Raw genomic sequence first — 14642 nt, 5'->3', positions numbered from 1 at the left:
CCTCCACCTTCCATGAATACCTCCGACAGATAGACCTGACAATCCTCCACTTTCCATGAATACCTCCAACAGATAGACCTGACAATCCTCCACCTTCCGACAGATAGACCTGACAATCCTCCACTTTCCATGAATACCTCCAACAGATAGACCTGACAATCCTCCACCTTCCATGAATACCTCCAACAGATAGACCTGACAATCCTCCACTTTCCATGAATACCTCCAACAGCTAGACCTGACAATCCTCCACTTTCCATGAATACCTCCAACAGATAGACCTGACAATCCTCCACTTTCCATGAATACCTCCAACGGATAGACCTGACAATCCTCTCCCTTCCATGAATACCTCAAACAGATAGACCTGACAATCCTCCACCTTCCATGAATACCTCCAACAGATAGACCTGACAATCCAATCCTCCACCTTCCATGAATACCTCCAACAGATAGACCAGACAATCCTCCACCTTCCATGAATACCTCCGACAGATAGACCTGACAATCCTCCACTTTCCATGAATACCTCCAACAGATAGACCTGACAATCCTCCACCTTCCGACAGATAGACCTGACAATCCTCCACCTTCCATGAATACCTCCGACAGATAGACCTGACAATCCTCCACCTTCCATGAATACCGCCAACAGATAGACCAGACAATCCTCCACTTTCCATGAATACCTCCAACAGATAGACCTGACAATCCTCCACCTTCCATGAATACCTCCAACAGATAGACCTGACAATCCTCCACTTTCCATGAATACCTCCAACAGCTAGACCTGACAATCCTCCACTTTCCATGAATACCTCCAACAGATAGACCTGACAATCCTCCACTTTCCATGAATACCTCCAACGGATAGACCTGACAATCCTCTCCCTTCCATGAATACCTCCAACAGATAGACCTGACAATCCTCCACCTTCCATAAATACCTCCAACAGATAGACCTGACAATCCTCCACCTTCCATGAATACCTCCAACAGATAGACCAGACAATCCTCCACTTTCCATGAACACCTCCAACAGATAGACCTGACAATCCTCCACTTTCCATGAATACCTCCAACAGATAGACCAGACAATCCTCCACCTTCCATGAATACCTCCAACAGATAGACCTGACAATCCTCCACCTTCCATGAATACCTCCAACAGATAGACCAGACAATCCTCCACCTTCCATGAATACCTCCAACAGATAGACCTGACAATCCTCCACCCTCCATGAATACCTCCAACAGATAGACCAGACAATCCTCCACTTTCCATAAATACCTCCAACAGATAGACCTGACAATCCTCCACCTTCCATGAATACCTCCAACAGATAGATCTGACAATCCTCCACTTTCCATGAATACCTCCAACGGATAGACCTGACAATCCTCCACCTTCCGACAGATAGACCTGACAATCCTCCACTTTCCATGAACGCCTCCAACAGATAGACCTGACAATCCTCCACTTTCCATGAATACCTCCGACAGATAGACCTGACAATCCTCCACTTTCCATGAATACCTCCAACAGATAGACCTGACAATCCTCCACTTTCCATGAATACCTCCAACAGATAGACCAGACAATCCTCCACCTTCCATGAATACCTCCAACAGATAGACCTGACAATCCTCCACTTTCCATGAACACCTCCAACAGATAGACCTGACAATCCTCCACTTTCCATGAATACCTCCAACAGATAGACCAGACAATCCTCCACCTTCCATGAATACCTCCAACAGATAGACCTGACAATCCTCCACCTACCATGAATACCTCCAACAGATAGATCTGACAATCCTCCACTTTCCATGAATACCTCCAACGGATAGACCTGACAATCCTCCACCTTCCGACAGATAGACCTGACAATCCTCCACCTTCCATGAATACCTCCGACAGATAGACCTGACAATCCTCCACCTTCCATGAATACCTCCAACAGATAGACCAGACAATCCTCCACTTTCCATGAATACCTCCAACAGATAGACCTGACAATCCTCCACCTTCCATGAATACCTCCAACAGATAGACCTGACAATCCTCTCCCTTCCATGAATACCTCCAACAGATAAACCAGACAATCCTCCACCTTCCATGAATACCTCCAACAGATAGACCTGACAATCCTCCACTTTCCATGAATACCTCCAACAGATAGACCTGACAATCCTCTCCCTTCCATGAATACCTCCAACAGATAGACCAGACAATCCTCCACCTTCCATGAATACCTCCAACGGATAGACCTGATAATCCTCTCCCTTCCATGAATACCTCCAACAGATAGACCTGACAATCCTCCACCTTCCATGAATACCTCCAACAGATAGACCTGACAATCCTCCACCTTCCATGAATACCTCCAACAGATAGACCTGACAATCATCCACTTTCCATGAATACCTCCAACAGATAGACCTGACAATCCTCCACCTACCATGAATACCTCCAACGGATAGACCTGATAATCCTCTCCCTTCCATGAATACCTCCAACAGATAGACCTGACAATCCTCCACCTTCCATGAATACCTCCAACAGATAGACCTGACAATCCTCCACCTTCCATGAATACCTCCAACAGATAGACCAGACAATCCTCCACCTTCCATGAATACCTCCAACAGATAGACCTGACAATCCTCCACCCTCCATGAATACCTCCAACAGATAGACCAGACAATCCTCCACTTTCCATAAATACCTCCAACAGATAGACCTGACAATCCTCCACCTTCCATGAATACCTCCAACAGATAGATCTGACAATCCTCCACTTTCCATGAATACCTCCAACGGATAGACCTGACAATCCTCCACCTTCCGACAGATAGACCTGACAATCCTCCACTTTCCATGAACGCCTCCAACAGATAGACCTGACAATCCTCCACTTTCCATGAATACCTCCGACAGATAGACCTGACAATCCTCCACTTTCCATGAATACCTCCAACAGATAGACCTGACAATCCTCCACTTTCCATGAATACCTCCAACAGATAGACCTGACAATCCTCCACTTTCCATGAACACCTCCAACAGATAGACCTGACAATCCTCCACTTTCCATGAATACCTCCAACAGATAGACCTGACAATCCTCCACTTTCCATGAATACCTCCGACAGATAGACCTGACAATCCGTCAGTCAGGGGGGGTTATTCCCTTGAGGGATGGGGGAGCAGAAAAGGAAAATGGTCTGTTTACAAAGCTTCCAAAAATCCCATCGACTCGCTTTTCAGAGTGTAACGACAATGCTTCCCAAAGTCTACCTGCCGTCCCTGGCTGCCCATACACATGGAGACATCATCTCCTCTGAAGGGTCCAGCCTGATACTGCAGAGTACCGGACAGATCTGGGGAAGCCTCTCATACCATAAGGAGTGCAATGTAGGCTTTAATTAGATCCGTTACCTGGCCACTCTTATATCCAATCATAAAGGAGCAGACGCCGCATATTATTGGTAGAGAAAGTCTGAGAACCATTTTGTACAGAGCTGGCAGGCGGACAGGTCCTCGTGGTTCATATTTAAAACTTATATTACAGAAACCTGACTGACTATACCTTCTTAATAATAAGCAACTCTTTATGCTGGCCAATATTTGACATTTTCTACCCAATCGGTACAACAATCTTCCCTTGTATGGGAGAATTACCAATCATATCAGAGGATTACGAGAGACTAACACCACGGCTGTGAAGGATTATGGGTTGAACTTCCACATGACTCAGAAATGGGAATACACGAGTCAGGGGAAGAGAAGCTCACCATTCCTTATAGACAATCCTATTCCTGCAAGGATGGATTTACCTTTATGGTGTCTTTCACTAGAAAATTGGGGGGTCATAAATTGGGTCACCTCTGCACTCTGATCGCCCGCACAATTCTCGTTCATTTTCTACTTCAGGTAGTCAGCAACCTATCAGCCATTAGCCAAGGTAAGTACAAATTGTGTCTTGCAGGAACCTCCCACCAAACCAATGCATTTCTTGGTGGGATTCTTGAATTTCTCTCTAGGTGGTTCCCCAGAATGTAAATCGAGGTATCACCTCCGATGTCTGAAAGACTACATAGTGAGCTCAGAATACTCAATTTAAATGAACAGCTTATGCTTGAAGCTATCCGAATATTATATAATTTACATATAAATGTATATCATGCCTAGTATTCTAGATGATCTAAATTGGACATACAAAATAATGAGTCGCTGGTTATGGCAAAAGACCCAAGAACTTGCAGTCTAAGAACTACTAAAGCCACAAGTTCTCAGCCCTACTACTATTCGTACATACATTCTCCAGCACACTTGATTTTGAAATCAGGACCATCAACTTTAAATCATGAATTACATAGTTACATAGTAAATCTAGTTAAAAAAAAAAAAGACAAGTCCATTTAGAGCCGGTTCACACTGGGGCGACCTGTCAGGCAACCTGGTCGCCTGCCATAGAGAAGCTGTGGACCCGTTCTAATAGGAGCGGCACAAGTCGCTCCGACTTAGAAAAAGGGTCCGGAGCTTCTTTGGGGCGACCCGGAGCGACCTGCATTGACTTCAATTATATGAAGTCCGTGCCGGTCGCGGTGCGAGCTGCGCACCGTGACTTCACAGGCCGCCCGGCAAAGTCGGCTCGCCCCAGTGTGAAGGCGGTCTCAGTTCAACCAACAGAGAGAAAATACACACACAAATAGAAAACCTCCATACACACAATCCCCTATACACAATCCTATACCCACCATACACACAATCCCCTATACACAAACCTATACCCTCCATACACACAATCCCCTATACACAAACCTATACCCTCCATACACACAATCCCCTATACACAAACCTATACCCTCCATACACACAATCCCCTATACACAAACCTATACCCTCCATACACACAATCCCCTATACACAAACCTATACCCTCCATGCACACAATCCCCTATACACAAACCTATACCCTCCATGCACACAATCCCATATACACAAACCTATACCCTCCATGCACACAATCCCATATACACAAACCTATACCCTCCATACACACAATCCCATATACACAAACCTATACCCTCCATACACACAATCCCATATACACAAACCTATACCCTCCATGCACACAATCCCATATACACAAACCTATACCCTCCATGCACACAATCCCATATACACAAACCTATACCCTCCATGCACACAATCCCATATACACAAACCTATACCCTCCATACACACAATCCCATATACACAAACCTATACCCTCCATACACATAACCCCATATACACAAACCTATACCCTCCATACACCTAACCCCATATACACAAACCTATACCCTCCATACACATAGCCCCATATACACAAACCTATACCCTCCATACACACAATCCCATATACACAAACCTATACCCTCCATACACACAATCCCATATACACAAACCTATACCCTCCATACACACAATCCCATATACACAAACCTATACCCTCCATACACACAATCCCATATACACAAACCTATACCCTCCATACACACAATCCCATATACACAAACCTATACCCTCCATACACACAATCCCATATACACAATCCTATACCCTCCATACACACAATCCCATATACACAAACCTATACCCTCCATACACCCAATCCCATATACACAAACCTATACCCTCCATACACCCAATCCCATATACACAAACCTATACCCACAGTTGATCCAAAGGAAGGTAAATAAACCCCAATAAAGCTCGATCCAATTTGCTCCAGCAGGGGAAACATTCTGTCCTGACCCCGTGAGGCAATTGGATATTCCCCGGATCAACTTTACCTATAAAAATATTAGATCTGCAAATAGTTGACGTGAAATCTTTGCACTTACCTACACATGTACAAGTTGGAAATTCAGCCTGAGCCATTTTCGCTGGAGTGTCCAGTAAGCTCTTGGTCGGTGAGGTCAGAAAATTCAATGGGGATTCTAAAAACCCAGCAAGCGTAGGATTAAAAGGCAGATCGCTTTTTGTAGGAGTTCCGTCAAGTTGCTGATTTTCCTCTGAGTAGAAGCATGTGGTGGACACCACTGTAATAGCACCAGAAGATTCAATTTTGATCTTTTTAGGAGATTTTGAGGAGAAGAGGTTATCAAGGTTATCTGGCATCTCCTGTGGTAGAGATAGCTTTGAATGCGTTGGGTCAGAATGGGTAAGCGAGCGCCTGTCAGCTGGTAATGGAAGTTTCGAATGTAACTCCATTGCTGATTTTGGAGGACCTTCACCATTTTGAGATGGAATCTCTGCACCAGGGAGTGGAAATTCTCCTCCAAATTCAGCTTCAAACTGCCTAATCAGAGCTTCAAATTTGTCATCAATGGACTCATTCTGAGCAGAAGCATTGCCCGTGCTTGCTTGCCGATCAACAGGGTCACCCTGTCCAGAGCTGGAGTTGGTGTCTTCTATAGAAGACCTGGAACATGAATCTTTTTGACCCAAAGCGTTAGTTTGCGAAAGCGAATGAGACAAACGTCTGCCTTGTCCATCACCTTGACTTTCAGTGCACATTTCCTGAGTGTTTGAATGATATTGGTTATCAAGGTTAGGTTTTGGCTGAGGCTCTACATTTGGAGCACGCTGAAGCTCTTCTATGTTGATCTGGGACATTGGCATGAACACAGGCTGCCCATCCTTTTGTCTCGGCTTTTTAATTTGTATTTGCTTCCGTGGAGTTTTAATTTTCAGCTCTTTTTTATTTGAAGGGGACTGTACTCTTTTTTTTCTCTCTTTAACGGGTTTATCTACGGTCTTTGGAACCTTTTGGGAATTTGGGACCCACCAAGGAGGTTGTTCTTGTGAACCTTCCTGCATACCATTTGAATCTAAGAAAAGGTTGCGTTTATGATGAAGATGTTGCTGGAGTGCTGCCTGGGCAGTCCTATGGAAATCCGCTCCTTGGAACAGCTGAGACAACTGCTGTTGATTTGGTGACATTTTGAACATTTCTGCTGCTTCTTTTTTTACAGAACTTTGTCTAGACTTTTTAACTTTGGTGGGTAAGGATTCAGGTCCTTTGAAGACTGACTTAATGTAATCATTTGCATCTCCAAGCAATTGCTTTAACCCAGTCATGGGATCTGAAGGTGATTTTAATTGCTCTGGAGTTTGAACCCACTGCTGAATGAATTCGGTCTTTTGAGGGGTGGCGTTCTGGTTCTTCAGTACAGGGGAGGCATGAGCGAGGTGATTTTCTGGAATGTATTGTCCTTCTTGAAAACTTGCCTTTTTGCTTTGTTCCCAAGAAGTATGCCTTGAAGGCTGTGACATTGGAAGTGCATTTTTACCAGTGTACTGCTGATTCGGAAAGAGTTCATTGCAGGATATTGGCAAGCCATGACCTTGGTCATTTCTTGCTGATGGAAAGTATGGTAGGTGTCCATGGTTGGCTACAGGGGTCTGGGATGGGCCAATGGGAGAATCGGTGTTTGGCTGTGGAAGTGCAGAGGAGAGTTGTGTAAGAGCTTCAATTGCAATTGCAGTTTGAAGACTAATGTTCTTCTCTTTTGCAATACTCAGCGCATTCTGAGAAAAGGGAAGAGGACCAGATGTACATTTTGTAGTTTTGTTTTCTAAGGTAAGCACCTGATCTTTAGGATATGAATTATCTATTATTTCCCTTCCAATGTGACTCAAGAGGTGCTGGGAGCTTTCTGGATGACCTTTGATCTTATTCTCCAACCAGTCTAAGTAATCGGGACACTCTGGCCCATCACAGTTACAATTTGGTGGCTTCACGCCATGTTTTGCAAGTTCAAGAGCTGCCTTTAGACTATTTAGATCTTCTGGACAATCGGGAGGTTTGTTTGCTGGGGGGCCAGAGCTTTCTCTGTTCATCTCATAGTTAAATTTTTCATATAGCTGCACTGATGGCAGTGAGGGAGTCCCTGATCTTGGAACGCCATAAGACATGGCCTCGGCTACAGCAGAGAATGCTACTAAGTTTTTGGCATCTTCTAGGCTTGAGCTGTCGTTGATAGCAGCATGGTTGGGTACAGGAGGGTTGTTCCAACTGATTTTTTCTCCAGAGTTTTGAGGAACAGGGATATTGCTTAACCATGAATTTGTTTCCATTAAAAGGCCGTTTCGTAAGTCTTTGCATCCCTTATTCAGCAGGCCAGGGTCACATTCCAGGTTCAGCCTTCCTTCTTGAACATGATTAACTGGCCCCACTTCCATTTGGTCTGTTTCGGGTCCATCAACTGAAGTGCTTTCTGAACAACTCTGTGGATGGAGAGAGACCAAATTATTAGTACAAAAGGAGTGATACACATGTAACCGGCATCCATACATTACTCCAAACTGAACCCATTAAGTTTTGCCAAACAAATATATAATTTAATAAAATTATTTAATAATTGTTCTAAGTAAACGGGAGCAGCAAATCTATCCTCTGATATTTCAGAGCAAATTGAATGTCTGCATTTGTAAAGAACATCTGGGAAACCAACTACCCTACAACTTGGATCAACGGGAGATAAGAAGCAGTAGGTAGATCCTAGAGACGAAGGTGAATCTGACTTCTATTTCAGGATTATCTGAATAACAAGCTTCAAAAGAAATGATCCTGCACTTATATCTTCAGAATCACTCTATATTTTCCGGTTTACACTCGGTTAACAGAGAAGGTGTAAGGTAATATAGTCTACCTCCGCCTTGAAGAAAGGCTGATCATAATAGGATTTAAAGTAGTATTCTTACATTTTACCCCACCAATAAGTGAGATTTCAAAGATGCCCAGACAGCTGTCCACATGAATAGGAGATGCATCAATCCATTGTGATGGCAACAAACTGAGGATTGTCTCTATGACAGCTGTAATCCCGCTAGATGGGAATGCTCACTGGAGCTGCCTTAAATGCTTTAGAGCATAACCAAAAAAAAAAAAAGGCAGAAGACGAAGAAATATCAAAACCTAACAGTGGCGTAAGAATACGTATGAGACAATATGGACGAGGAAACAAAACTGCCCACAACATTTTCCATTTTTCTGCAGATTGTCACATGAACAAATGCAAGCCTCAATTTTCTAACAGATCATCCGCCATTTATATGTAAATGCTTGTGTAATAGGATAATAAATGTTACTAGAAATTTAGATCCACATAAAAAAGGTACTGGGATTATTTACTGGCATAAACTGGTGTCAAAAGACAGACCATGTCTAGTAGAAAGAAGAGAAAGATCAATGGAACCTATTCACTTCAGATGATGGTTCATCTCTCTAACACTGGACCATCAAAACATTACAGACTACCCCTTTCCGAATTCTAGACTTCCATCCATGTCCCCATGGGAGTGTGTATTGTGAACAGTGATCTGACTGAAGAACTTTTTTTTGCAGCAGTTATCTTTCACCTAAACATACAACACTTCCTACTAAAGCACCCAAACGGAGGACACTTCCATCCGAAGCACCCAAACGGAGGACACTTCCATCCGAAGCACCCAAACGGAGGACACTTCCATCCGAAGCACCCAAACGGAGGACACTTCCATCCGAAGCACCCAAACGGAGGACACTTCCATCCGAAGCACCCAAACGGAGGACACTTCCATCCGAAGCACCCAAACGGAGGACACTTCCATCCGAAGCACCCAAACGGAGGACACTTCCATCCGAAGCACCCAAACGGAGGACACTTCCATCCGAAGCACCCAAACGGAGGACACTTCCATCCGAAGCACCCAAACGGAGGACACTTCCATCCGAAGCACCCAAACGGAGGACACTTCCATCTGAAGCACCCAAACGGAGGACACTTCCATCTGAAGCACATACACTATATTAACAAAAGTATTGGGACGCCGGCCTTTACACATGAACTTTAATGACATCCCAGTTTTAGTCAGTAGGGTTCAATATTAAGTTGGTCCACCCTTTGCAGCTATAACAGCTTCAACTCTTCTGGGAAGGCTGTCCACAAGGTTTAGGAGTGTCTATGGGAATGTTTCACCATTCTTCCAGAAGCGCATTTGTGAGGTCAGACACTGATGTTGGACGCGTGGACCCGGCTCGCAGTCTCCACTCTAATTCATCCCATAGGTGTTCTATCGGGTTGAAGTCAGGACTCTGTGCAGGCCAGTCAAGTTCCTCCACCCCAAAGTTGGGAGCATGAAATTGCCCAAAACGTCTTGGTATGCCGATGCCTTAAGAGTTCCCTTTACTGGAACTGTGGGACCAAGCCCCAACCTCTGAAAAAACACCCCACACCACCAAATGATTTGGACCAGCGCAAAAAGCAAGGTCCATAAAGACATGGATGCGCGAGTTTGGGGTGGAGGAACTTGACTTGAGCGGAGACTGCACGCCAGGCCTTCTCTCCAACATCAGTGCCTGACCTCACAAATGCACTTCTGGAAGAATGGTGAAACATTCCCATAGACACTCCTAAACCTTGTGGGCAGCCTTCCCAGAAGAGTTGAAGCTGTTATAGCTGCAAAGGGTGGGCCAACTCAATATTGAACCCTACGGACTAAGACTGGGATGCCAATAAAGTTCATGTGTGTGTGTAAAGGCCGGTGTCCCAATACTTTTAGTAATAAAGCACATACATGTAGGACTCTTCCATGTAAAGCTCATGTATGTAGGACACTTCCATGTTTAATTGTTTAATTCTCCTTTAAGGGGGCATGGCAGAGGTTTATGTCCTATGCCTACATACACTATATTACCAAAAGTATTGGGACACCTGCCTTTACACGCACAAACTTTAATTGCATCCCTGTCTTACTCCGTATGGTTCAATATTGAGTTGTCCTACCCTTTGTAGCTATAACACCTTCAACTCTTCTGGGCACATATATGTAGGACACTCCCATGTAAAGCACATATATGTAGGACACTCATGCAAAGCACATATATGTAGGACACTCGTGTAAAGCACATATATGTAGGACACTCGTGTAAAGCACATATATGTAGGACACTCGTGTAAAGCACATATATGTAGGACACTCGTGTAAAGCACATATATGAAGGACACTCGTGTAAAGCACATATATGAAGGACACTTGTGTAAAGCACATATAGGTAGGACACTCATGTAAAGCACATATAGGTAGGATACTCGTGTAAAGCACATATATGTAGGACACTTTCATATAAAAGCACAGGTAATAAAACATTTATAGAATCCGGGTACTGATCCAATTTATGAGAACACGGCACATAGACGTGGTTTAGTTGTCCAAGGTTAAATACATCCTACAAGATGATCTAAAGGCCCCCACAATGCTGCCGGCCCTAAACAGATTTACAGAAAACACAAAATTAAATTTGTAATCCAGACAATGCTTGGAGTTAAAAAAAAATAATAAAAAGGATTTTTCCTGCAAATTCATTAAAAATCTGTCCCTGTGGTATTGAAAATGTCCGTTGCTATGAATAAAAAACAAAAAAAGGAAAATTACAGCTCTACCACGGTGTATGCACTTCTAATATTAATCAGCAGAGGACTATTGTCCGCTGCCGGAGCTGCATGGGGTTAAATGGGATTTTTATCCAGCAACAGAGCCTTGCTGTCTAAACCAATGAAATCCTGCAGCAGCCATCACAGTCAGTCATCGGCTGCCTCTTTGTCTGCTGTGCCGGAGCACAATGAAATCCCGGCTTGTCCAACATTACAGCCGGCCATTGTACTCCAGGAACCGTTCTCCGACACTCAAACCCCAATAAAGTCATTTTATATAAACAAAGCTTCCAGGGAATTCCACAATCCCCCCCCAAAATAACCTTCAACCATAAAATACGAGAACCCCTCAATAATGTGATCATTGCTATCTATGGAGGGAAAAAGGAAGAGCCAGAAACTGGCTTCAGCTTCAAGTACAACACGAGGTCATTGCTATCACCCCGGGGTTAAAGGTCGTTGTCATTTCTCAGGAGCATTCCACAACCCAGCAGAATGAAGTGCATTTGCAGCATGTCCGGGCCGGGTACAAGCCAATGACACAGGTGCTGCAAAAGCATCAAACCATCCACGTGCCGCAAGATAAAAATGGAAGCACCCGGCCGGCCATACACACAAAGCACATGATTATCGGCGTAGTACGAGAACCAGTAATCTGCGTTTTAACCCCTCTGCTACCCGGCGTCTACACCAAAGACTTAGAAGATCCATCACGGGAACATGCATAGCATTGAAATCACACATTCCAGGCAATCAAAACTTACATTTGAAGAATCCAGGCGAAAAGGAGGAGAAAAAATGAAAATAAAAAAGGGTGGAAGCCTGAGAAGGAAGAAAAGTCCTGGGGCTTTAAAGACGTAAGAGTAGAAGTGGTGAGCAGGAAGCTGCTTAGAGATTCAGCCTACACACACCTCACCCTCCCCCCCTTCTAACAGCTGTAGGGGCCATTAGGCCTGTCAAACAGCACACGTACATTCTGTACACAGCATAGAGGCTCGCCGTTCTGCTGCAAACTACGGATAGAACGGTCGTTACAAGATCGGGAAGCAAAATTTCCCAACAAAGGCAACGGCTAAAGAGCAGCAGAGTCATGGGCAGCATTCTGCTTCACCCCGGCGGCCTGGTCTGTTGCGTCGGTTCATTTAACAAAAGTGGGCGAGGCTGCGATTAGTTTAACTCGGTCTTCCCAAACACTACGGGTTATCGCGGGAAAGAAAAAAATTAATTCTCTGCTCTTCTCCAAGCACCGGCTTTTAGTTTTAAGTTGCACTTCTCCCTGGCGCAGGGCGTGCGGAAAAGCAGAGAGAGCTCCCATTCTTTCCCCGCTCCTAGTCCCATCTTCCCGTATGATGTAATCTGGGAAGCCCTGGCAGATAAAGCCGAGTCCATCCTTCCCCGACTACGTAAAGTCGCCTGCCAATCAGAGGCCGGGCACAGCTTCATTTGCGCAAAGTGCGGTACTTTTTGCCACAAATCTACCTGGGAAGTTAGGTGGCTCCATTATAGGGCTAGAACTAGCGGATCTTATGTCAGCGCCATTCAGTGCAGCGGCACATTGAACTCTGACACACAATATCCCCAATCAAATTCCTTCAATCATAGCAATCAACGATCATTTTCACTTTTCTAAACTAAAAAACAATATATAAATAAAATAATCATGTAGTGAACACTTTACACCCATATAGAAACAGCCAAGAGTGCAGATAGAAGAAAGAATTCTTCAAATCTGACAAGTTGAAGGTGACCTTGATAGATGACCTGTAAATATACCACCTGCCCCCCCCCCCCCCCCAAAACCTAAAGAATTCATCCACCACTGTATCCACAAAGGCCTACATATCGTTTATGTAAGCGGTCAATGGTGGTGCTGAACATCCATACAATTAAAAACTGGTTGGTTGACATAAGACAGAGTATGGAGGACCAAAGGCAGCGAGCTACAAGTCCGAGAAGCTATAAAGGAATCCTCACCAGAAATAACGGGCAGGATAAGCTACAGGCCCGAGAAACTATAGGCCCGAGAAACTATAGGCCCGAGAAACTATAGGCCCGAGAAACTATAGGCCTGAGAAGCTATAAAGGAATCCTCACCAGAAATAACGGGCAGGATAAGCTGCAGGCCCGAGAAACTATAGGGAATCCTCAAAAGAAATAACGGGCAGGATAAGGATCCAGGGTACTCGTAAGGCCACAATATTTGTTGATCACATTACCTGAAGCTAAAGTCAAACACCACATGAAAAGGAACACATTTTAAAAGTGAACTTAAACCCTTAAATGTATGATAAAATGATTCCATCACTAATACAACATGCAAAGCTGTCCAATCTTTACATACTAGCAACACGAGGCTACCAATGTTCGGTGTGCAGGACCAGCCATCTTTTCCTGAACGTCACCACTTGACTTGCTGCCAAAGCTGTTCCCGAGTAGATGGTGGTGAAGACCTCTCTGGTAAGCCGGTATAGGACAGCTTTGTATGCAAGATTTGTGATTTTGCTAATTTACACAGAATATATACACTGTGAATGTTCATTAACTCCAAAATAACTCCATGAAAATCAACTAGAAAGGAAGACTGAAAAGTAATATTGTTACGAAGAATATCTGCAGCCTTGGAAGCCCCACCAACTGTCACTGACAAAGGACTACCTGCAGCACCCTACCTGCTGGGGAAAGGACAGTAAGCCAAGCATATTTTATGTATTACTTATATATACACACACTATAAACAATCAGCCATTCACATACAGTCGAAAGTACTAAGCAATATCCAACAGTAAAAAACTCAGTATGAAAAGTATAAATAATATAATAAATGTAAGAATATTGTTCCCTTGCTGTAGTAAATAGGTTAGTCAATGATTGGAGGAAGGGATAAAGCTGGATATAACTAGTAGCTTAGCATGTATACTTGTAAAATATACAAAAGGTGACCAGAAATAATTCCGTCTTGGAATGGGATTCTGCCTGTCAGAAGGTTAAGTAAAATGTTTTTGCTCTTACATTTACATCATGGCCGTCCCTCTCCTTAGCCAATGGCATGGGTACAACATTAGGTTTATGAGGTCTCAAGCTTTGGAAATAACAGTATTGGGCCCATCACAGATGAATAATTACGTCTTCCCACGTGTGGTCACCAGGAAGGATGAGCTCAGGTGTGTCCG

General features: G+C 44.0%; 1 protein-coding gene across 3 annotated transcripts in view; it reads right to left on the bottom strand.

The window, feature by feature from the left end:
- TET3 (tet methylcytosine dioxygenase 3) overlaps positions 1-14642 on the bottom strand; it is a 167998-nt gene that overhangs the window by 103859 nt on the left and 49497 nt on the right. For all 3 annotated transcript variants that reach the window (XM_082257033.1, XM_082257034.1, XM_082257035.1), the window contains one exon: positions 5896-8284. In XM_082257033.1, coding sequence (XP_082113159.1) covers positions 5896-8284 — 2389 coding nt within the window. The remainder of the gene's footprint in view (positions 1-5895; positions 8285-14642) is intronic.

The sequence above is a fragment of the Pelophylax lessonae genome (assembly GCF_965119305.1).
Source record: "Pelophylax lessonae genome assembly, chromosome: 4".
In the NCBI taxonomy this organism is placed as follows: domain Eukaryota; kingdom Metazoa; phylum Chordata; class Amphibia; order Anura; family Ranidae; genus Pelophylax; species Pelophylax lessonae.
The sequence above is the reverse complement of the archived record's forward strand: the minus strand, read 5'-3'. Positions and strand labels throughout refer to the sequence as shown.